At 41.5% G+C, this 24,077-nt stretch overlaps 1 protein-coding gene across 2 annotated transcripts in view; it reads right to left on the bottom strand.

Moving 5' to 3' along the window:
- Positions 1-394: 394 nt before the first annotated feature.
- The window catches only part of dachc (dachshund c), a 64,592-nt gene continuing 40,909 nt past the window's right edge, over positions 395-24,077 (bottom strand). For both annotated transcript variants that reach the window (XM_066659649.1, XM_066659650.1), the window contains 8 exons: positions 19,356-19,528; positions 18,455-18,590; positions 16,525-16,659; positions 6,357-6,502; positions 5,378-5,525; positions 2,572-2,715; positions 2,273-2,341; positions 395-1,254 (listed from right to left, as the gene is read on the bottom strand). In XM_066659649.1, coding sequence (XP_066515746.1) covers positions 1,217-1,254; positions 2,273-2,341; positions 2,572-2,715; positions 5,378-5,525; positions 6,357-6,502; positions 16,525-16,659; positions 18,455-18,590; positions 19,356-19,528 — 989 coding nt within the window. In that variant the 3' untranslated portion in view covers positions 395-1,216. The remainder of the gene's footprint in view (positions 1,255-2,272; positions 2,342-2,571; positions 2,716-5,377; positions 5,526-6,356; positions 6,503-16,524; positions 16,660-18,454; positions 18,591-19,355; positions 19,529-24,077) is intronic.

Below are 24,077 nucleotides of genomic sequence, written 5' to 3'. Positions count from 1 at the left end.
CCACTGTGACCCTGAACTGGATAAGCAATTTCAGACAATGAATGTATGTTTTGGAGATACATGCTTTTCTTCGAAAAGCCATGACTTGTAAGAAAAACATGTAATTTATAAGTTAATGTTCTGTACATCTATGTCAATTCATATTCATGCCTATGGGCACATTTGCATGGCCACGCCACCTACCACCAGGTGTTTTAGGACTGTGGGAAGAAACCAAAGCACCTAAAGGAAATCGACACAGACATGAAACAATGCTCACTCAAAAAGGTTAAACAGAGGACTTCTTGAAAAGGTAAATATTTGAGGATTAGTAATTTGCAACCGTAACACATGCCACAACTGACAATCAATGTACATAATCCAGAACTCCTTTGAAAGTGCCCTCTTTTGAACCAGGTGAAAAAATACTTTATTGTAGATCAGATGGACACGACAAAATAATGACATGCCAGCATGCTCTCCTAGTTGGGTATGATGATTGATTATGGACCAAAAATAACAATAATAACAATAATAATAACAATAACTTAGATACAGGGTATTTCATTAAAGAAGTCTGTATTGATTTCCTAATCTACGACATACAATGCACAATAGTCTCTACACTTATGTACATTTTCCATGTTTTTGATATTTTTATTTGCTATAATCCCACATATATCAAAGACAAAAATGAAAAATATAGACAACCTCCCTTTTGGAAATGACAACTACACAAATAAAAGAAAAAGAAATATGTTAAACATCACATTGATATTTGATAAACAGGTAAATAAACTCAACTCCCCCCCACACACATGAAATAATGCATTATAGATACTTCAACTTAAAATAGAAGCAGGGTTATTATAAAAGAGAACTTCTTATTTAGATAGTGTAGTCTTCAGTGTATTGTGGCTGGTTTAAATATCCTAGAAAATGTTTTTCTTTTTTTTTTCAGCTGTGGGATTTTGTTTTTTGCCCCCACAATTAGTATCAAGGTACAGGAGGACTGCCTTGACTTCAAACCGTGGAGAGGTATGCTGAAAACATTGATTTCCAATGCCTTTTGAATGTCTCTTTGAGTCCTTGCAGTAATGTATGGACATCAGAACTATGGGGTCCTTGAAACGTCTCCAGTCGTCCAATAGAATCGATTGTTGTCATTATTCAGGAGCTCAACTCTGGCTTCTTCACTCTCCGGGTTGATAGCGTATTGTAGCCCCTCCCCCTTTCTTCAGTACATCACCGCTGACTTCAGGAAAAGCCTTCCATCTGGGAGTCAAAACAAAACATACTAATCAAGCAGGGTTGTAAAAAAAGGTTTTTGAATATTTGCCAAAATTGACTGATGTCGCCCACAATGTTTAATGAATGGCACGGTCCATAAGGTTGTGTTCTAACATGAGCAGATTTCAACAGCAGATGAAAGGTTTGTTAAGGGAGAAGATAAGCGTGCTTTAGAATAAATGTCAAGCGAAACAAAGCAGGCCCACGCACTCTCCACCAAGACAAAAAAGAGAAAGAAAATCCTTTGAAAGATTAATTACTACATGTAAATTATGTAAATTATGCCCATGCAAATATTTCATGAGGACAATTAAGAGAGCCATTAATTACTGCCCCCGTTCTTTTTTCTCCTCTTTCTCTCTCCCGCTCTCTCTCCCTCTCTTTTTTTTTTTTGCTTCACTGACATTCAATTTAATTTCCCTCTCAATGCTTTAGATTTTTAATCTTCCAACAAAGGCTTCCTGACACACTGGTCACATGTGCCACCGCTGAGACTTGTGGGTAGTGGATACTGAGGCGATGCTTACGGTGACACAGCCGACTCTTTGTGTGCCACTAAACCACCATGAACCTGTTCAAAAACAAAGCCCAATCACTCTGAAACCTGCAATATGTCCGAATCCCAGATTCCCAAACAAGAAACCGAAGTTGAATTGGGCAGTTCTGGGACACAGCATTCATTTCTTGGAGGGAAGCTCTTATTTAGGGTCCTGAAGCTGTAAATGTGATGTGATGCAATATATGTCTAAAGGTTCATGTACATTAGCTCATCCAGCGTTTTTTTTAAGTATATCTGAGCTAGCCTCCCCGTTTTAGCCTTCATGGGTGTGGTCTGTACTAGTAAAGTGACTGTAATGAAGAGTTTGTCCTCCTTTACGGCAGTTCCACAGCTTCTTAGCCCAGTGCCTCTCTGGTCCACATTTGCCATTAAACCTGGAAGCCATGAAAAACATGTTCTTCTCATAAATGTAGTATTTCTGACATCGCTAAAGGTATTTATTACCTGGTATCGTCCGGTCAGCATCTGTTCTGTCGTTGCTCAAATCAGTCTCCATTTCCTGAGTGGGAGGCTCTGAAGATACAAAAGGTCTCGGTCATTCATTGCAGTCAACAATTGCAGACAAAATGAAAGCATTTAAAGTTCTGGGCTCAACTGTAAAAGCCGGTAAAACACTAATATACCATTATTTTAATAATTCGCTTTTTCAGAAATGAAGTTGTAGCTGGGGTTTGATTAATGTGTATGAAGTGCTGATGGACTGTTTAGAATGTGTGTGTGTGTGTGTGTGTTTGTGTTCTGACCATTTGGAGTGTGTGTGCGTTCACTGGAGCTGTTTTGCTGCAGCGTCTGCTCGGCCTGGTCCCTGCGTTTGGATTCATACTCCAGAGCTTCCTGAAGTTTCCTCTTTGTCTTCTTCTCCTTCTTTAGACGTTTCTGGATCAAAGCTGGAGCCCAAAACACAAGCATACGCAATGAACCAGGAGCACGACACATGTTTTCTTTGAAAATCAGACAGCTGCCTGAAACACAGACCTGAGCAAACCTCTGTGTTTGTAGTGAAATTGAATATGTCCTTCATATTACACCACAGTTCAAGACTTTGGAATTAATATTATAAGGGTCAATGAAAAAGTCTCAGTCTGTATATGTGTGCTTGTACATAAATGCTAGTGTATGCTTCATTATACTTTTCCTACAACTGCCACATCAATAATTAAATGTTCAACATTAATATAATATGCGCAGGATAAATATTACACAATGCACTTTTAACAGGAAAATGATATAAATGTGACTAACAATTTCCATTTACAAGGGCTAATTAAACTGGCAAATGTGACAATAGTAATAAGTAATGCAGCACCTAAATGACATAAATGAGTAAACGTCTGCATGGAAATTGCACTCATTTTTACAGCAGCCTTGTGTGTATTTAATTCGAGATGAGGCTGAATTCTCAGCTGAGTGTCTTAATTTTCCTCGGTTTGTAATAACTGAGGCAAGCTTAAGACGCAAGTGTCAGCAGGAAAAAAAAAGGAAATCTTTGCATTATACAATAACTGTAATGCTCCCTTAGGCTTTTGAAGCATCCTCTCTGTCTCTTTTTATAAACTGATCTGGAGTCAGCCATCCCAATTACGCCCTATTCATTCACTATTACAGACGGAGCAGAGAACCAGGCAGTGGCTTAGGACATGAGGCAAGATCCGATAATAGAGAGAACTCAACTGATGTGATGTATTATGTACAAGATTCATTATCTTTATCCTAAGTGCTGTGGGTGAATATTAACTCAGCCTTTCTGTTTATAGACATCATAAATCATTCATGCTAATATCACTGGATGTGCTTGTAATTACTAAGTCTAATTACATATGTATCTTTATCTGTGTGCTCTGGGTTACGTGAGCTTGCAAGTGAGAGTTTGTCATGTATGTATATATTTGCCCGTGTGAGTGTGTTCAAGGCAAATGCTGATGTTGCAGTCCTATTTAAAGCATGGTGTGGGCGATATTAGAACAAGCAACGAGGAGCTTCTTAATTAAACAACATTAATTATGCTGTGTTTCCCTGTCACTCTGGTGTGTTTCCAACTATCAGACCAATGATTTGCATTGTGCTGATAATATCAAACAATATCGGAGCAGATCGATCAGAAATAAAAATGCCATAAGTAATGCATAGACACACACAAACCCTTTCTAAAAAGAGGATTAATTTATTCATTCATTATCTGTAACCGCTTATCCAATTCAGGGTCGCGGTGGGTCCAGAGTCTACCTGGAATCTTTGGGCGCAAGGCGGGAATACACCCTGGAGGGGGCGCCAGTCCTTCACACACACACACGGACACTTTTGAGTCGCCAATTTTGGACTGTGGGAGGAAACCGGAGCACCCGGAGAAAACCCACGCGGACACAGGGAGAACACACCACACTCCTCACAGTCACCCGGAGCGGGAATCGAACCCACAGCCTCTAAGTCCCTGGAGCTGTGTGACTGCAACACTACCTGCTGCGCCACCGTGCCGCCGAGGATTAATTACGCTCGGTACCATGTGCTCCAGTACGTTTACACGTATGTGATCACACGTTTCATGTTCTTGAGCATTGCATAAATATTTATGGGATCTGAAATGTAACTGTGGAGAAAAATCACGAAAATTTAGCTTGTGTTTTACTCAGTTTACTTTCTAAGTGTCAGTTATTTATTAATGTATTTGAATACTCATCCTTTAGGGGATAAAACTAGTTTTTTTTTTCATTTAACACTGCCTTTACATTGTGTTTAATCACTTAACTGTAGTGGCAAATAGCACTAAATGATCAGGTGTAATATGATGTTGCCTGGAGGGAGGAGACTGAATGTAATCTGAAACAGTGTTTGATTACATACGCTAGTTTTCACAACTGCAGATCTCCCTTAACTTGTTTTTAGTTCAGTTGACAGCGCAGTGCTTTCACTGGAGGCAGAAACGGTCAATTGTCGGTCGACACAATGTTTTGCTGTCTCTGTAGATTTACAGTTGATTGTGGATCTGGAGCTAGCTATCAACACAAAGATATTTCAAGGTCATGTGACAACGGGTGAGTTGGTAAGCCAGTTTTTCACCAGCTAGCTCCATTTATTAACAACATACTACATTAATATAAAAACTATTTTTATTTTTGTTTTTTCCCCACTCATAAAAGTCCATAATCCTATTCCTTTGAATGGGGACCAACCCAGTGAATAAACCTGAAGCTGAAAGCCACAGTAACATTTAAAAACATACTTGATATCACTGGTAAAAATCTTATACATATGCATAAAATGTCTCAACCATCTGGCAACATCTGGCTACTGAATATTTGCATATCTCTGCAGCCATGGAGGGCTTTTCCTGCTTAAGGCTTAACTAGCGAGCTGTAACTTTTCCCCATAACAGTCACCGTGCTGAGCATTACAAGCTTTCCCATTCATCCATTTTCATCTTTTATGATGTCTTGGGTAGTGTTACTTGGCAAAGGTCTGAGCTCAGCTTTCTCTAACCACATCCTTAATCTGAGCCACTGTGGGCACCATGCTTAAACTGATCCTAGATCAGAGTCTGGAGATGATAATGACCTCTGTTTTTCTGCTCCACGCACAGCTGTCTCTCCAGCGTCTCACGCAGCTCTCTCTCCCGATAAAGCTCCATCTTTAGCTCTGTCTTCTCCAGCTGGACCTGCTTCTCCTGTGCCCTAGCGTTGTCTATAGCAACCTTCAGCAGACCCTTGGAAAAACAGCAATTTACAGCACAGGATGAGACTTAGGACATGGGGGAAGAGTTTAACTCTTAACTAAAACCTTTATTTCTTTATTGTTAAACAATATTGAAGTAATATAACGAGGCTTCAGGTTTGTTTACGCTGGACAGACTTACAGAGCTGTTTGAGTTTTTGAGGGATTAGAGGTGAAGCTGATATTTTAGATACTAAACTCTATATCTGTAGAATCAGAAGTGACCGTACCATAACATTAAGGCCATTACCTTAAGGGAAGGTAGTGTGGCATGTTTTATAACTGCATTAATGCTCATGTACAAATAGCAGCTGATATTTTGAGTGTAGATCAATATCGACATTCCATTACTTTTCCTGTTAATAAGATAATGATGCAATTATATAATAATTCAACTTGTTATTGTTTGGTGTCTTGCGTTGAAATACTACGTAGTATTGTTAATGGTTAATGAATACAAAACCATTTTATAAAATAGTAAATAGAGACTCATTTTGTTTCCCCGTATCCAATCCAGCATTTTCTGTTGGTAGTAGCCTAGTACTGATACCTGGAATCACACTGTTGTCATGTCTGTAAATTGTTCATCTATTAGGAGTTTTTAAAGAGGTACGTGTATCGTCACTCTACTGAGAAATCCCAGGAACCTGCATTTTGGTCCACTAATGAATTCCAGAAATACAACAACTGTAAACATATCACGCTTTGTGGTGATTAGACCAAAACAACAAAGCGCAGATTTCTCTGGAACCTCATTGTTATGAAGACACACATGTTTTTTTCTGAGGATGACCCAGCTGGTGCTGTGGGTAATGGCAGGTACCTGTATATTAGTGAGGAGAGTTTCTATGGAAGACAGTCCTTCTGGAAAGAGCAGAGGGGCAGGAAAACCTGCAGGAAGTGCCGGAGCAACGTGAGAAATCCGCTCATAACTCTCTCGAGACGTGGGGGTGCACAGCATGCTCTCATCTGTGACAAACACAATGCGTGGTCATAATACATTAAAGGAGCAATCAGTCATTAGTCATTTTTAACTCCAGAAAGTACCCAACAATACACAGGAAAGTGATTATTTATCATTGTCCTTCAATATGCACCTTGCATGAGATGAAATATTAACTTGCTTTGTACCCACTGAATTAAATTAAATGCGAGTGCATCCACAACATAGAAGTGGCCAGGTTTAATTCTAAGCAATTGCCCAGCACCTCGCTCTTTATACAATGTTCACATAATATAAAGGTCAATAGGAGTTTTTAAGTAATTAAACGACACAAAAAGTATTGAAAAATAAAAAGTTTTGGCTCTGATACTGATGACATGCAGAGCTGAGTGTTTTAGCTGAGCTTGTTCAGTGCAGAAAGGCAGCCAGGTCTAATAAGAGCCCAAGGTCGTTATAGCACATCAAAGCTACTTTGTGTTTCTAATGCGCTCCGTGTCGCTGGGCCTGAGTAAATGTCAGTCTGATCATTTGCTGAGAGCAGCAGGTTCTCTCCCCTCTGGCCTCTGGGCAGTAAATCTCCATTGCATCGATGTGCCGTGACCGCTACATGTTGATCCTAGATCACTTCTCCTGGCCTCTGAACGGTAAATCCTGTTTTATCACCATGTCAACCTCAAAAACTGTTAGGAAGCCTGGGACACATTTACTACTCCTAGACCTGCTCTTATAGCTTTAGTGACAATTTACTTAAATATGGCCACTAGCAAAACAAACACACTGCAGCACTTTGAGTGTTTTTTAATGATGGTTACAGTTCTTCTTTCCATTTACTTACATTTGGTAGCAGAACTATGTTAAAGTCAACCTGAATAGGAAATCAGTACATATATTACTTCCTTAATATGACACACGTCTGAGTGAAATAGGACATCCGGGCAGGAAGTAATATTGGCAGGAGATGATTTTATCCATGGAGGGCTATTGGCAGCTCACCAGTTTGGTGTTCTTGCTGATTGGTCAGAGTGGCGGCTGGGGTGAGAAAATGTGACATGATTGGTTAATATACTTTTTCCACTACTGCATGTTCTTGCCGACATAATCACACCTCATAAGGCATGTCATAGGAAGAAAAATGTTACGACCATTTGATTAAAATGGCATAGTACAATGAATTGCGACACATGGGATATGAACCAACAAGATAAAATCGTTCCGTTTTGAATTCAATTATTAGATTGATGCCCATATTTAAATAAAATATGTAAACAGGCACATTTTAACTTTTTATTCATTCATTCATTCATTATCTGTAAGCGCTTATCCAATTCAGGGTCGCGGTGGGTCCAGAGCCTACCTGGATTCATTGGGCGCAAGGCCAGTCCTTCACAAGGCAACACACACATACATTCACTCACTCAGACCTACGGACACGTTTGAGTCACCAATCCACCTACCAAAGTGTGTTTTTGGACTGTGGGAGGAAACAGGAGCACCCGGAGGAAACCCACATGGACACAGGGGGAACACACCACACTCCTCACAGACAGTCACCCGGAGGAAACCCACACAGACACAGGGAGAACACACCACACTCCTCACAGACAGTCACCCGGAGGAAACTCACACAGACACAGGGAGAACACACCACACTCCTCACAGACAGTCACCCGGAGGAAACCCACACAGACACAGGGAGAACACACCAAACTCCTCACAGACAGTCACCCGGAGGAAACCCACACAGACACAGGGAGAACACACCACACTCCTCACAGACAGTCACCTGGAGCGGGAATCGAACCCACAACCTCCAGGCCCCTGGAGCTGTGTGACTGAGACACTACCTGCTGCGCCACCGTGCCCACTATTTCCATTTAATTAAATTTTATTTTTTTGCTCAAGTGTGATATCCGTGATAAGTGGGAGATCCCAGGTAATTAAAAACTGTTCTAAAGTAATGAAAGAATAATGACTGGAGTATAATCTAAAATCCAAAAGTAACACATTTCAAACAAATATTCCAAATTTCAATTCACATTCCATAACTACTCAGGGTCCAGAGCTTTTAACAAGACAAAACAATATCTGAATGTATCTCTGACAAGACGTTAGGTTTAATGGTGTTCGCAAAGCCTTCTTTAAAGGCACCTGTTCTTTTAAGCTGCGAGACCTACTTTACTCCCACTCACTGATCTTGCATCAGTCTTAAAAGTTAATATATAGTTATAGTTACAGAAGCAAACTGAACTGAGTCCTGCATTTATAGAAGCGGACGAGACATGTGATACAGCTCCACAATGAAAGTGTTGTTTTTGATCAGCCTGAAGCCTTGATCTCAGCTGCAGGCACTTCAAAGGACCACTAATGTATGGGGCTGTATAGTATGGACCAGACCAGCAACAACAGAGTTATTATGGGGTCTCCAGTGAGGAGGAGTTCGCCTTGGTCTTGGACTTCTCTCTGATGTTAAGCAAAAGTCATTTTAACAGCATCTCAAATTCCTAATATTATAGTTTTATAGCAAAAAAAAACAAGCCTTTAAACACATAATATAAAATAACCGAATTAAATACAGACAGCTCACATTTAAATTAAGTGGGTTTTAGAAACAGAAACGACACCAAAAGTAATTTGTTTTTAAAATATCGTTCAGTGCCTTAGCGTATTAATATCTGGATCTGGAGCCCACCAACCCACACACTGTGAAATACAACAACATAGTCAGTTTGTTTTGTGTTCTGCCTATGTCTGAAAACAGGAGATGTAATAAGCCGTTCTGAGTTTGTGCTGGGTATTACATAAACAGCAGGCATTTCGGAGTTGTCCCGCCTCCTCGTCTGAATTTCAGCAATTCACAGTGCTCGACCCGTGTTTGTGAGTGTGCAAAGACAAGTTTAACAGAGCAAAACAACCACAACAAGAGCACAGAAGTAGGAGTACTGATTAAATTAGCTGAGAATGGAGAAGATAACAAAGCAAAAATGACTAAAAAGCAGTTTTTCTGCTCTTTTTGCCTTGCACTAAATTCAGCTGTGGCTTATTCCGTTACTTAAAGGAACAAGGGCTGAGACCAGTTGTTCTGAATTAAAGCAAAAATGAAACATATAATGACCAAGGTAAAATAGAATTACACTTTTTCACTTTCTCAGACCTTAGTATCTCAGAATCACAGTGTACATCCTTGCACTACAATCTCGGCAGGACCATGGCCTGTGGCTCCAGTGTGCTAGATATTCAAAGCTGTTGAAGGCTTCTTTTATAGCTCAAAGACTGCAGAGTACATGCATCAACAGGGCTGTAAAAACTTCCAGCACTGTACCTTTCAAAAAGCTTTAGTGCACACTGGCTCAGTGAGACCAGATGGGCTCTCTACATTTTCTATGGCTATGTGAGAGGCTCCTGGAGTTTATACGTGTGTGTGTGTGTGTGTGTGTGTGTGTGTGTGTGTGTGTGTGTGTGTGTGCAAGAGAGTATGTGTGCACACACGTGAAGATCTCTACCGGTAATAACCAACTGGGTGCAGTCTAATAAAAAGTGTTGTAGTGGGGAAGGTGACTTTCTCTTCAAAACACAGCTGCTTTATTACCATAACCCGCTTTGACCATATGGCCCGGCCGCTTGAAGGAGCCACGTAAGATATTAACTGTGTTTTACCGTATGTTTAGGACAAGGGAGCCCTAGCGACAAGGTGTGCTTACCTGTTACAGTAATCGTAAAATAGAAAGAGACAAATGGGACTAATACAAGCTCTGCTATATAACCATATGGTGAATTTACAGGAGCACAACTCGGCTGGAATTAGCAATGCCGGGCCTCAGTTCTTGCCCAAAAAAATATTCAGGGTTAAAAAGAGCTCAATAAATACTTATAGCTGAAGATTTTGTTATATTTCTTGAGATATTCTTTTCATCCAGATAGGAATTACTAAAGCAAATTCTTGTTTTTTCTAACAGAAAGAGGCTGGATGAAGTTAGAGCAAAGCAGCAGAAACATCAATGTAACTTTTGGGTGTTTTCTTTTATGTGAATGAGACATGAGGTAGGTGGAAGGTGTTGGATAGCGAGATATTGTGCTCTTGCTTCGCTTTGTGGCTTATCAAGTTGCATGCACATATGATTTTTGTTGCTGGGTTGGGTTGGGTTTTTCTAAAACTGGTTTAACACATGCTAGTTCCCATAGAATGGCATACTCCAGCTTTAAGTGCTGAGTAACAGTTGCAGTATAAAACTGGACCTTAACTCTTCCAGCATCTTCCAGAATCAGAACATAGGCGTGTATGACTCACAGACAGTCACTCGAAGGAAGCCCACGCAGACACAGGGAGAACACACCACACTCCTCACAGACAGTCACCCGGAGGAAACCCTCGCAGACACAGGGAGAACACACCACACTCCTCACAGAAAATCACCCGGAGGAAACCCACACAGACACAAGGAGAACACACCACACTCCTCACAGAAAATCACCCGGAGGAAACCCACACAGACACAAGGAGAACACACCACACTCCTCACAGACAGTCACCTGGAGGAAACACACGCAGACACAGGGAGAACACACCACACTCCTCACTGACAGTCATCCGGAGGAAACCCACGCAGACACAGGGAGAACACAACACACAGACAGTCACCCAGAGGAAACCCACACAGAAACAAGGGGAACACACCACACTCCTCACAGACAGTCACCTGGAGGAAACCCACGCGGACACAAGGAGAACACACCACACTCCTCACAGACAGTCACCCGGAGGAAACCCACGCGGACACAAGGAGAACACACCACACTCCTCACAGACAGTCACCCGGAGCGGGACTTGAACCCGCAACCTCCAGATCCCTAGAGCTGTGTGACAGAGACACTACCTGCTGCTCCACAGAGGTACTTGAGTAAATGTAATTTATTGATAACCAGTTCTTGGTAAATCACTGATAAATATGCATTCTTGCTTAAACAGGTTAAATACATTCATAGGGAATTTCCAGCAATAACTGACCCATAAACATGTGCAAACTACTACTCACTCTAATTTAATAGCACAGTTGTTTATATGCTCCATTAATAAAAAGGTAAGACACACAAAAACAACATTTATTGTTATAACTACAGCCTGACATCATGGCAATAAATACATCCATAAATAGCAGTAACACTACTTCCCTGCATTGTTACACTGCTGTCACATACATTGCTCATACACACAGTGAGTGTGTCTTCCTCTTTAAACTTAGCTTTGTGCCATCTTGAAGTTTTTGTTGAATAAGTCACTTTGGACTTGAATTTTGTTGAAGCAGCAGTCTGGGATATTAGGCTTGGTGCAGTATGCAAGCACTTTTAATTGCATTAAGACAATCTGTACTTAAAAATATTCCACTTATCTCTTCTCCATGGACTGTTTGAGTGGGTGATTATAAAAGAGGACAGGCTATTTTTACAGGGGACGGCTGTGGGCGACAGAGGGAATATTTAGTAGAAGTCACTTAACTTAATGAAGCTCTGGACTTAACGCCACCTCTTTCTCTCTCTGCTCTTGTACTTCTCTCTTTCTGTTTTTGTCCTTTTACCCCCTGGAGTAAATGCAATTGCCCCATTGCCCCTTACCCTCGTTATGGTATCCACTGTAAGGCACATTACTGCCAGTGGCATGCAGCTGTGTAAATGTTGCCACATCGACAATGACGTGGTGACGGATTTGGTGCAAGAACCCTACACCTTTGGGCTCGTCCCTTTCACTGGGCAGAAACAAACCAGGGCAGAATCTCCATCTCTACTTCACGGTTGCATACTTGCATGATATATGTGTCTCGCCAAACACTCTTGAGTGTATTACTGATGAGATGTTTAACTGCTTATTACCTCCATTGCAATATTCAGATTTAATGACAAAATGTTTTTTTTTACAGTGCTCTCAGTTCAACTATCATTCACTTAGAGCTTTCCCTCCATTTCCGGGCGCCTTTTATCACCATCTCTCCATTCCTGGACGTCCTTCACTTTAAAAGCTGCATTAAAAGTCTCGCTGTAGCTCTTTGGCCAGAGAGCATTTTTAAGTACATATAGCACCACACAAGATCCATTTAAAGAAGAAGGTGCTCAAAATCTCACCTTTTGCCTGATATCTGATAAAGTCTGATTAGATTTAACTGCCTCCCTCTCCCCGCTCCTCCCCCCACACCCCTCCAGATTCACTTAGCTGACCAAAGCATCTTTATCTGATCTCTCTCGTCTTGGCAGGAGAGGGAGGCATGCTGTCACATCCAAGGTGTTTCAAAGATGAAAAACAATCCATCTCTCACTTCCTCCTCAAGCCCTTCCATCTCTGTGCCACTGTGGATGCTGGAACATTCCATATGCAGTAGTCCTAGAGTTTCAGGCCAGGATACTAAGACCTACTCTCGCTAACGCTTTCTGTAATATGTATAATGCGTGAAATGGCTTCCTAATTTAGTCAGAGCCAATTCCACCCATTAGCTATGACTTCCAAACCACACAATGCTACCAAGTTAAGAGGGTAGAGCAAGGAAGATTCTAGTAACTGAAACTAGTGAAACTAGTAACTGTATCATTGTTCCATACACATCAAAGAAGCTCAACACACTTGGAGGAGAGTGCTAACTGAAGAGATTTCTCATGTCACATAGGCTACATTTGGGCTAAAGCCTTCAACCTTCCAACTTCTTTGCACTAGCTAAAAACACTGAATGAATAAAATGAATAACATCACAGAGAAAACTAGGTGGAGGGAAAAATCTACATTTTAGCATGTAGCTAACAATTTATCGTTTGATGAGCTTTCACACAATCTTTACTTAGACACCAAACCCTGATCGCTGTGGGAATGTAAACCTAAAGTGCCAAACATCATTTAGCTTGAAACATGTCTAGATATGCAGCTGGTTCTTAGGGTCTACAGATGGATGATGTTGGAAGCTCTGCAGGGGAAAGTGTTCACGCTGTTCCGCTGAACTGCCGTGCCCCCCCTGGAGGGACAGTCAGTGCTGACTTAGCAGCAGCCGCCGCTCCCTTTACTCTCCCTCACGTTTTCTCTCTCTCTCTCTCTAACTCACTCTCCCACTTCAAATCTGATTGATCCTTCCGTTGAGTCCATACGCTCTCCTCGCAGCAGCACACACTGGCAGCTTGTTTGATCATAAACACTCCTCAAACCAAGGTCACTCTCTCTTTCCTATCTCTCGTTTCAGATTCCTCAGGCTAATGAACTTCCTCTTGCTTAAGTCCACCGCAGTCAGCATAAGAGCAAAAGACTTGAGTTGGGGAGAGGAGGGGGGGTGGGGGGGGTAGCCAAAGGAAAGTTGAAAAGCTCCAGGGTGGATGAGGAATAACGTCTTTGAGCCCGGCCGTCTTTGAGTAGCTGCACAGGGGGATGTTTTGATTTTCTGATCTTGACACTTCCAGTCTTGGCCTCTGAAGATTCATTTGAAAGCAATGACAAAGAGGTCTTCCCCATTCTGCCACAGCTAATGAATAGTAAAAGGGCTCTCCTGGAAGGAGAGGTATAGGTGTCTTAAAGTATTTTCTTCAATCAAAAGAACTTTTTGTTGTTGGGGGACAGTGCTTTCCTGACTCTTATAAAGTCCTCTGTGGGACCAATATTCAGGGTTCAAAGGACTGCATTTTGATGACTCAAGCTATGGCCAAAAGTTTATACATACTTCTAATGAGTGATACCTGACTCTTTAAGTTGCACCCTTGGCTGACACAATTAACTTCATCTCTAACGAAAAGCACTGCCAAAGGAATGGGACGTTCTGGAGCAACTGCACATGAGCCTCGGGCCACAAACCCACAAAGTGGTACAAACCCACTGTGCATTCTTATAGGAATGATTAGTGTGGCTTTTCTGGCTGAAAACAATAATATCCTCAAAGCAATTTCCAACAAGGTTTCCTAGAAAAACAAAGGCTGCTACTGCAGCAAACGGTGAAACAATATTCCTTCTCACACTTTTGATTTTGAAAAGTAGTCTGTCCGTCAAGGACATATTTTAAACGTCAATGGACGTCCAAATTCCATCTTAATAAGTTAGTTAAGTGGTGACCAATCGATAACGTCAGTGGACGTCCAAAACGCGTTTTATACAAGTAATTTATTTCGGGACCAATTAATAACGTCAGTGGACGTCCAAAATACGTCTAATAGTCGTCTTTTCAATGTCTGTGTTTGGACGTCTTTTCAACTTTCATTTTCAACCTTAAGAGAACGTTGATTAGACGGCAGTCATTACGTTATTTCAACGTTGAATCAACGGCTAATTGTGTACTGGGTAGACTTATTGGAAGCTGCTCTATCTCATTCTATTGGTCAATATTATCCATCCATTATCTGTAACCGCTTATCCAATTTAGGGTCGTGGGGGGTCCAGAGCCTACCTGGAATCATTGGGCGCAAGGCGGGAATACACCCTGGAGGGGACGCCAGTCCTTTGGTCAATATTAGTGCTTTTCTATAGAGACTATACAGTTGTGCACAATTGAACATCCGTGTCCACAAAGAACCTGAATTCACCACTTAACTAAATCATAGACGTTTGGACGTGAAGCTAAGGGAACTCTATTTACAGCAAGAGTCAAATATCTCATTTCATAACTCTGATTTAAAAAATGTCTGCAATCTAAACAAAACGTGAACTAATAGTCCTATACAACATCATTAGACGCATGGTTCATATAAACCACGGCGGATATTGGCTACAAATTGAAGCAGCTCCCCCATTATCTGCCTGAACTGCTCGGCTGCTCGGGCCTGATGTCTGTTTATCACACAGCTCTCATTTCACTGAGAGAGAAAGAGAGAGAGAGAAAGAGAGAGAGAGAGAGAGAGAGAGAGGGAGAGGAACGCTTGTTCTCATTAATCTAATGCACCGCGGCCCGGCTCATCATCGTTTATGTCTTTACTCCGGCGTGACTTTTATTACCCGGACGCCTTCGTTAAACCGTATTGGTTTTCTGGCGAGATATCTGCCATTTCTCCACTCGCGCCAAACGAACCCGGGAGTTTCTTCTAAATCAAAACGAACGAGCCCCGGCCTAGTCGCAAAGACCACCAGCACACACACACACACACACCTCCGCAGCTGGTTCAGTAGCATCCCTGTCTCTCCATGGCGCAATGAGGAAAATTGTGCTGACTACTCGCCCTTGCAAAAGTCCTCATTAAGCTAATGAAAGCCTTCAAACGCAGAAACCAAACAAGGGTTCTGGGAGGTTATTACAGAAAATTACACCTCCAGGAGAGCTGAGGGAAAAAAAGAAGGGGGAAAAAAAGCTTGTTCATTAATTCACGCTTCGCAAATCGCTAACTAATTTAGCCCCGCTGCCTTCCCTTTCCCACCCTAATGGATTATTTTCATAGAAATGTGAGTGAGCGTGTTGATTTTTTTCTGGCGTTCTCTGAACAGGCGCTCAGAGACCCCATGCATGAGCGGCGAGAAAACACGCGGAATTTTAATTCGCATTAAGAGACATCAGGGGAGCGGCGATCACTCTCACACACAAACCTGCTAGCGCTGCTGCTACACTTCTCCATAGACAAGAGATAAACAAGCTAAATGGCTCTCTGAAGTGAAGCGATTTAGTGAACGATTCCTGTTTTGATGGCCTATCTCATACTGTATGCACAGAATGTCTATGAACATTGTCGGTTGAACAGTTAGTTTTACACTTTAGATGTACATTGTACACTAAACTTGTATGCGTTTGTTTGCTTTTGTGTCAGAGCCTTGTCAAAGGCCTTTTGTGTTCTGCTGAGAGCAGACAGATCAGTTTTTTCCTCACCTCCACACACCTGAGCCAGAAAATGCAGTCTACTACATGCGACAAAACACAAAAATCTTCACAGTTGCCAGAACTGTGATTGGGAACTCCAGCACTAGACTAGTAATGAAGTGTTTATTACTAATAAAGTGTTATTATAGTTCCTTGTGGGACAATGGCTACTACTTTTAATAATCTCTAACAAATCGGTAACACAAGCACATTACAGCAGAGGTATTAGGACTAATTTTTCACCAAAATCAGCTGACCTTTTTCTGTGAGTGTCCTCCTTGTCTCATGGCTGGTGTCCTGGGTTGCTAGATCTCCCTCTTTGGGTCCTGGGGGTGCACTTGGAGACAGGCCTAAGAGGGCATGACCAAGAGAAAGGCCATTCTGATGCACATCTGCAAAAAAAACAAAAACAAAAAAAAAAAAACAGAAGAGTAGGAATTTTGTACACAAGCATAGACAAGAAACACCGTTTTTAACATCAAGGGGAGGGGAGGGTGATTAAAAAAACTGATTTTAGGACCTTTAGCATTTTGTCTTGCTGTAATCATCAGAAGATTAAGGCCTAATCCACCAACTGCACCTCTTGCCCATACCACTTAACCTTAACACTCACAATTCTTTATGGGGCAGAGGGTAGTAGGATGAAGTGTTAGGGCTATGCAGCCCTTTAAACAGAGACGCACACTCAAAAAACAGTGCTATGAGATATTCCCCGAAATCCTTTTGGATCACCAGCAACATAGCTGCTAGCACGACCAAAGAAATGCACAAATGTAAGTATTTTCTCTTTTGAAAACTGATAAGCAAGGTATTATATTAGTTTATTCTAGTTTCAGTATAATAAAAACCTTTAATTCATAACAAGCATAAAATGTTACTAGTACTATGCTAATAAGTACATTTCCAGTTCGACATTAAATGGTGAAGTTAACTTATTGAGGCTAATTACAAAGTCAAAACAAAGGTTTAGAAACAAAACGCTGTTGATTAAGAATATGAATTTGCACCACAGGAGTTAGGAGTTATTGATAGTTTATGATTGTCAAATGGTTCTGGAAGCTAAATCCAGCAGTAACGTATAATGACCTGTAAGGCTCTTGAAGGGTTGTTCCATTTTGTAGCAAAAGATTTAAAATACTACACCTGGTAAATCAGTTTCAAGGGCCAAGTTGACAGTCAAAAACAAGGTGTAGGGGAAAAATAAGAATTGGGACTGAGCCACATTGTGACAGAAACCACATAAAGAAAGAAACGGATTAATGCAATGTACTAGCTATGCTGTTTGTACAGTGCTAAGTAGTATATACAATCTTCCAATACCTGCAGTTAGCTTTGTCTATCTGGTGCAAATCTAAAAAAAAAAAGGACTAGAACTACATTTAGAGTAAGTGGAATACTGTAAATTGGATTTTCGCTGAACTATTAATTTAACTTTCTACTTGATGATTACATATGCTTTTGAGCTGAATAAAGCAAAAACAAATCTTGTTGAGAAGGAACACTAAACCAATAATGAAAGCAGATATCTCAGTAGGACTCAAGGTAAAGTGCTATAAAAGTTACATTCTGAACATGAACTGATAAAAAATAGGCACTCCACACAGCCTCTTCCCCTGGTACACACGAGTTTGAGGTCATATTCTCATATCAGTTACCCTTGGTCTAACTTTGATATTAACCCAGATGATAAAAGCAGAAAGCATGACATGTGCTCATGTAGTTTTATTTCCTACTCCACATTCTCAGAGAGCTTTACTTCAGCAGATTATATGGTATCATCTTATACTTAATGCTAAAAGCTTGGCACACTTGCAGGGCCTGTGTGCGCTGAACTGGTCGCACATTATCATAAAAGCAGATTTACCCAGAGCTGCGTGAGTGGACTGAGCACAAGTGTCAAACAGAATAGGTTCCTTGGCTGAATTAAAGAAGCGAAAGGAAAAAGTGCCAATATTTCAAACACAGTTACACAGGATGTGCATCATAAAAAAATACCCCCAGACCTTTGGCTGCTACAGTTTGCAACCAGCAATAAGCATTGCACAAACTGCACGGCTTAGCCTTGTCCGTATTCATAGTTAAAATATGCAGGTTGTGTAATGCTAATGTAGGTCCGGTGCTAAATGAATAAAACTGGCTTAAAGCATTTATAAAACCCTAACATGAATGCAAGAAAATAAGACCTACGTGGCCGGTCTGTGGAGCTCTCGGTGTGGGCAGGAGAGCTGGACACACTGCTGCTCTGCCTGGACGACAAGTGGCTGCCTGACCTACGACCATCCTCCAAAGACGGAGCTGGAGACGGACTGTCTGGAACTCGCTCCTGTGAAATACACACATATATAAAGCCTGTATTTAACCAAATAAACTGAAGCCTTAATAAACTGAAACCTAATATTTAATTTTAATTTTAAATGAATTATTTCAATTACTGATACCTTCACCTCATCCATATTTTTTTATTAAAATAAATACGTTCAAAAAGTACATTGTGTAAAATGAAAGCAGATTTGTCCACACTGTATGATGTTTGAACTAATCGTCTGATTCAGTAAACTGATTCAGTAAAGATTTAAGCACAGATAATGGATTACTTTCAGTGTGTGAAATCAACCGCTAGCCTACAGTCATTTACATAACACACACCCTTATTCATGCAGATGCTTCCCTGTGCCAATGAAAGGATGGAATATTAAATGTAGTGTGCTGCTGGCTGTGCTTGTAGGCAGAGTTTGATTTCGAGCAGTGCATGCACAGTTCCCCTGCTGATCTAAAATGATTGTGTTTAAACAACAACAATTGTAATGTGAAATGAACAAAACATGTTGGATTAATTTAAGATGGTAGAATGATGTGATGGTGTACTGTGATTATTTCCCTAAAATAGTATAAAATAGATGAACAATGCTTTATGGCTGTGTATTACATCATCTACTGCACAGATTATTAGTGTCATTAATATGTTCTTCTGTTCTTATATGTCTTATTATATACAGGGATATTTTCGATGAGTAATGGTTCCACACTTCTGTTAAGCCTCAAACTCCATTTTTATCATCACTGTTAACAGAGAACTCCAGTGATCTACCTTAATGACTGAGGTGGCCATTCTAGCTGTATCACTCTGGGCTTGAGCAACGGCGGCCATGTTGGCGATGGTGCTGAGGTGGTTCATCTGGCTCATTGCCATGGTGACAGAAGCAGGGGGCAGGCTCACTGGGATCAGTGGGTGTGACATCATCATAAATGGCAGCTCCAAACCTGTTGGGCACCAAGATATAAAAAAGGATCACGGTATGTCTCAAAAAATTTGGACACTTTGTGAATTTCCAAGTCTACCGTACACAATTACAACCAAATACCTGTACATTTATGGGGCTCTGTTAGCAGGAATAGCAAATACGATACAAAATCGGGTTTTTAATTCCTGTATAATGAGCTGTTGTGTTTTTCGTTAGCTTACAATTAAACCCTTGATATCTACAGGGAGCTCGTCTTTTTCAACAGAGGCCATCATGATGTGCTTTCGTGTTTCTACAGTAGCCCAGAAGTTACAAACAAATCAATGGCTCTAGACAGTGCCTTTCATGTTTGGAAAGGGAAGGGTGAGGGAGGGGTATTCAGTTGGTTGCAATCCGCAAACTTAACAACTAAAAACCACTAAATCTTAAACGAGTGAAAAACAAAAATAAACCTCTGCACTTCCCCCTCGGTGTTCAGTAGTATGCTGTAGTGTTAGTGTTAGTCTAATCATGGCACTGAGTATTTTCAGATCTGCTGGAGTGTGCAGCACTGCAGACCAATTATCTGCTTCTCCAACCGCTGCAGATGTCTTCATCCATAAGGAGTCACTGATAAATTAAAGCTCAGATGCTATTTGTAGCACAACATGCGATGTGACAACAAGGGAGAGTCAAGCTTCCTCGTCCCTGATCACTGCGTTTAGTCTACCGATGTAATACTGAGAGACAGCAACCACAATGGGCTTCAGAAACGGTGTGTGTGTGTGTTAATTAACAAAAGCTCCATGTTTCATTTTTAAAAATAAAAATTATAGAAAGTTTTTTTTTGGTTTTATTTTAGAAATGTACACACAAGCCTCAGACAGCATTTACAGTGTCTACCCTTTGCTTGACCACCTTGTTTCTACATTTACAGTCCATTCTCTCACTTCCACTGACAATAAAGAAGCAATTTTTAGTTCTACAAATACAACAACTGTAGTTCATTTGTTACTCTACATTCTTTGTTTGCACCCTTTCACCCTGTTCTTCAGCGGTCAGGACTCCACATATCCACCACAGAGCAGGTATAATTTGGGTGATGGATCATTCTCAGTGCTGCGGTGATACTGTTGGTGTGTTAGTGTGTGTTGCGAGTGGATCAGACAATGCAGTGCTGCTACTACAGCAACAGATGAGCTACGGTCTCTGACTTTACATCTACATGTAAGGTAGGAGTGTCTCACAGATTGAACAGTGAGTGGACACAGTGATTAAAAACTCCAGCAGCACTTGCTGTTTCTGATCCACTTGTACCAGCACAACACACAGTAACATATCACCACCAGGTCAGTGTCACTGCAGCGCTGAGAATGCTCCACCAGCCAACTCATACCTGCAGAACAAAAAATGGACTCCAGTGCTCCTGTCAGGTCAGTGGAGCTGAGAGAATGGGCAGTGAGTGTAGAAACAAAGAGATGGTCAGAATGTAATTGTTGATCATTGTATATTGTTTGTGCAGGCAATATGTGTAGAACAAATGGGTCAAAAGTAAGTGATATATTATTAAGTCCTGACACTGTGTGTGTGTTTGTGTGTAACAGCAGAGTAAAGAAATGAGATCCCGTCTGTACTGGACAGGTCAGTTCTTAGGGTTACATTCAGCCACTCAGCTGTGTCTGCCTGTGGTTTCTATTGCCACTTGAAGCGTAGGATGAAAGGGAAACGACAGGGAGAGTGAGAGAAGAGAGAGATGGAGATGAAGTTAGCGAGAGGACATTTTAGCCCAATTCCCTTAAAAGACGAGTGGGTTTTTCCACAGAGAAGAGCTCCTGAACTGTGTTGAACTCACAGTAATGGGCTCTGCTCCGTGTGACCGCTGGGAAAAGTGAGAGAAAATGCTGCAGCTGTGATGCGACGTCAAAACCATATTTTATCGGCCTTTATGGTTCAAAAACAAGGAGGAAAGTAGACGAGAGACAGGAGACGCTGAGCCCTTTGGAACCAATCGCCCACCACACACACATACAGCAATCTGTCTTTCTGCTTTTGAACCCAAATACCAGCCAAAGCGAAAGGTCAGAGGTGCCGTCTCATCGTCTGAGACTCAGAAACACCACTCGGAGACTAGAGTTACGTGGGGGGGGGGGGAACAAAAGAGAACATCATACCAACTCCCCCCCGTCCTCCCTCCACTTTGACATTTTTAGTCTGAGAGGGGAGGTGGGGGCATAAGAAGAGGTGAGATAAGAGGCGTGTGAGAGAGTAAGGGGGAAGGAGAAAGAGAGAAAGAGAGAGGGTGAGAAGTACAGAAAGAAAGAGAAGATAGAATGAATCAGAGGAGAGAGAGAGAGAGAGAGAGAGATTAATATTCTTGTGATAGATGACACACAGATCAGTCATGCTGTTGTGGCAGACAAGAAAGGGAGGAGGAGTGATCAAAGAGGACAAGTGCGCGCGTGTGTGTGTGTGTCTGTTTGTTGTCTTTGGGGGGCTGTTATTTGGATGGGATGATCCTGCACCACATGCCAAAAGCACTTGCAAGCTGTTCCTTCCATTTCTTTTTGATTTTTTCCCCCATTCTGAACCACCTCATCTGTGTTAAAGGTCAAAATCACAGCGTTTGTTAATCATCACCGACAAGCCTGACTAAAATGCAACAAACTTTGAAGTCTGGGAGTGTGGAAAAAGACTCATGCTGGGCAAAAAACTTTCTTTTACTGTCCAGTGAAAACCGTACATATATGTCATTGCTTTTTTCCGAAACTGAAAATGAATTTATTTCTACCTCATTGAACAGAATATAAATTAACCATGTTGAAAACCAATAAATAATAAATCAAAAATTATGCAATAATAGATGAGAGGGAGTGCTATAACGTGAGATACTGGCACTGGTGTAGGCACATCTCTCAGCCAATCATATTGCAGATTTGGAACTAACTATGGTATCACTGCTTAATTAAAAAGCATTATGACATCAACAGGGCGGCACGGTGGCACAGCAGGTAGTATCGCAGTCACACAGCTCCAGGGGCCTGGAGGTTGTGGGTTCGGTTCCCGCTCCAGGTGACTGTCTGTGAGGAGTTGGTGTGTTCTCTCTGTGTCTGTGTGGGTTTCCTCCGGGTGCTCTGGTTTCCTCCCACAGTCCAAAAACACACGTTGGTAGGTGGATTGGTGACTCAAAAATGTGTCCATAGGTGTGTGTGTGAACACACCCTCCAGGGTGTGTTCCTGCCTTGTGCCCAGTGATTCCAGGTAGGCTCTGGACCCACCGCGACCCTGAACTGGATAAGTGGTTACAGATAATGAATGAATGAAATCAACAGGAGGTAGTTCAGTGGCATCCAAATCTTTGTATTTATTTATTTATTTATTTATTTTTCTTTGGTGTGGAGGGACCGTACATTTACAATGAAAGACTTTTTCTTACTCAATTAATTGCATAGTTACTTACATAACTGTACATGCATCCAAATGATTTTGTGTCAAAAACTTTTCAGTCAGTTTCAGGAAAGGACAGAAAGAGGGTAAAAATTTGAAAGATGCAGCATAAGACCACAGAGTATCTTATAATTAATCAATCAATAATGTAGGTATATTTAAATGTGAATAACTGAACAGAAGCCAAAACAACAACAACAACCTCCTAAAGGTTAAACTGTCTCTTGGTTTTGGCAGAATCTGAAGAAGTAAAGCGCTGAATGCGGTAATGACCAGTGGCTCTAAACACAGACCAAAGTGGCTGGGGAGTGCTAAAAAGCCACCTTTGAATAAAATTGGAATAGAGCCAAGAACACCCCCTCTATCCATTCTTGCCCCCCGGGTCCTCTCTGGGGGTCCGAGGCTCGGGTACAGCTGCAGAGTGAATGACAACATGCCCCGCCAACGTTCCCAAACACATGGCGCCCGATATTGCTAACTGAGGAGCTTTCAATCTTTATTTACCTAAAACAAAAGAGCCCCGAGCAGTTAGGAACCAAAAGACTGGCCATTTTAAAACATACGCCGACCCTCCCCCTCAGGGCAGCAGCAGGGCCCATTGTGCAAACTTGGAACTGGAGCTATTATGGGAGTGTAAATGATTTCAACAGGAAGTTGCAAACTGTATAAATATTTTGGGTCTAATATAAGAAAGACAAAAAGGAGGGAGAAGCAAAACAAATGGAACAGTGAGGAGAGCGGAGGAAACAAAGGAAGTCTAATGACAGAGCTGGGCTCGGGCCAAACAGAGCCGCTCACTAAATCCAAACACAAAAGGGATCTTGGAGCGAATTCGGGCACAAACTGATGCAATAACAGCGTGCTCAGAACAATGAGGCAACAAAAACACCTGGAGAGGATTCAAGCGGCCAGAGAATGGAGGAGTGAAAAAAAGCACAATGAGAAAAATTTGTCCGCTGCCAATCTGAGTCGCGGGGATGTTTTTTCTTACCTTTTCTACACGGGCGACTTGTTGTAAATGTTGGAGACGTCTAAATCACACTGTGTTGCCATTGTTTCCTGTGCTACTTTGATGTTCTTTTTTCAGTTTCAAAACAGAAGCCAGTCATGAAATGGAAACCCACGTCTTTGTGTGTGTTCATAAA

The sequence above is a fragment of the Hoplias malabaricus genome, chromosome 2 (assembly GCF_029633855.1).
Source record: "Hoplias malabaricus isolate fHopMal1 chromosome 2, fHopMal1.hap1, whole genome shotgun sequence".
NCBI lineage: Eukaryota > Metazoa > Chordata > Actinopteri > Characiformes > Erythrinidae > Hoplias > Hoplias malabaricus.
Note: the sequence above shows the minus strand (reverse complement) of the source record. Positions and strands in the feature narration are given on the sequence as shown.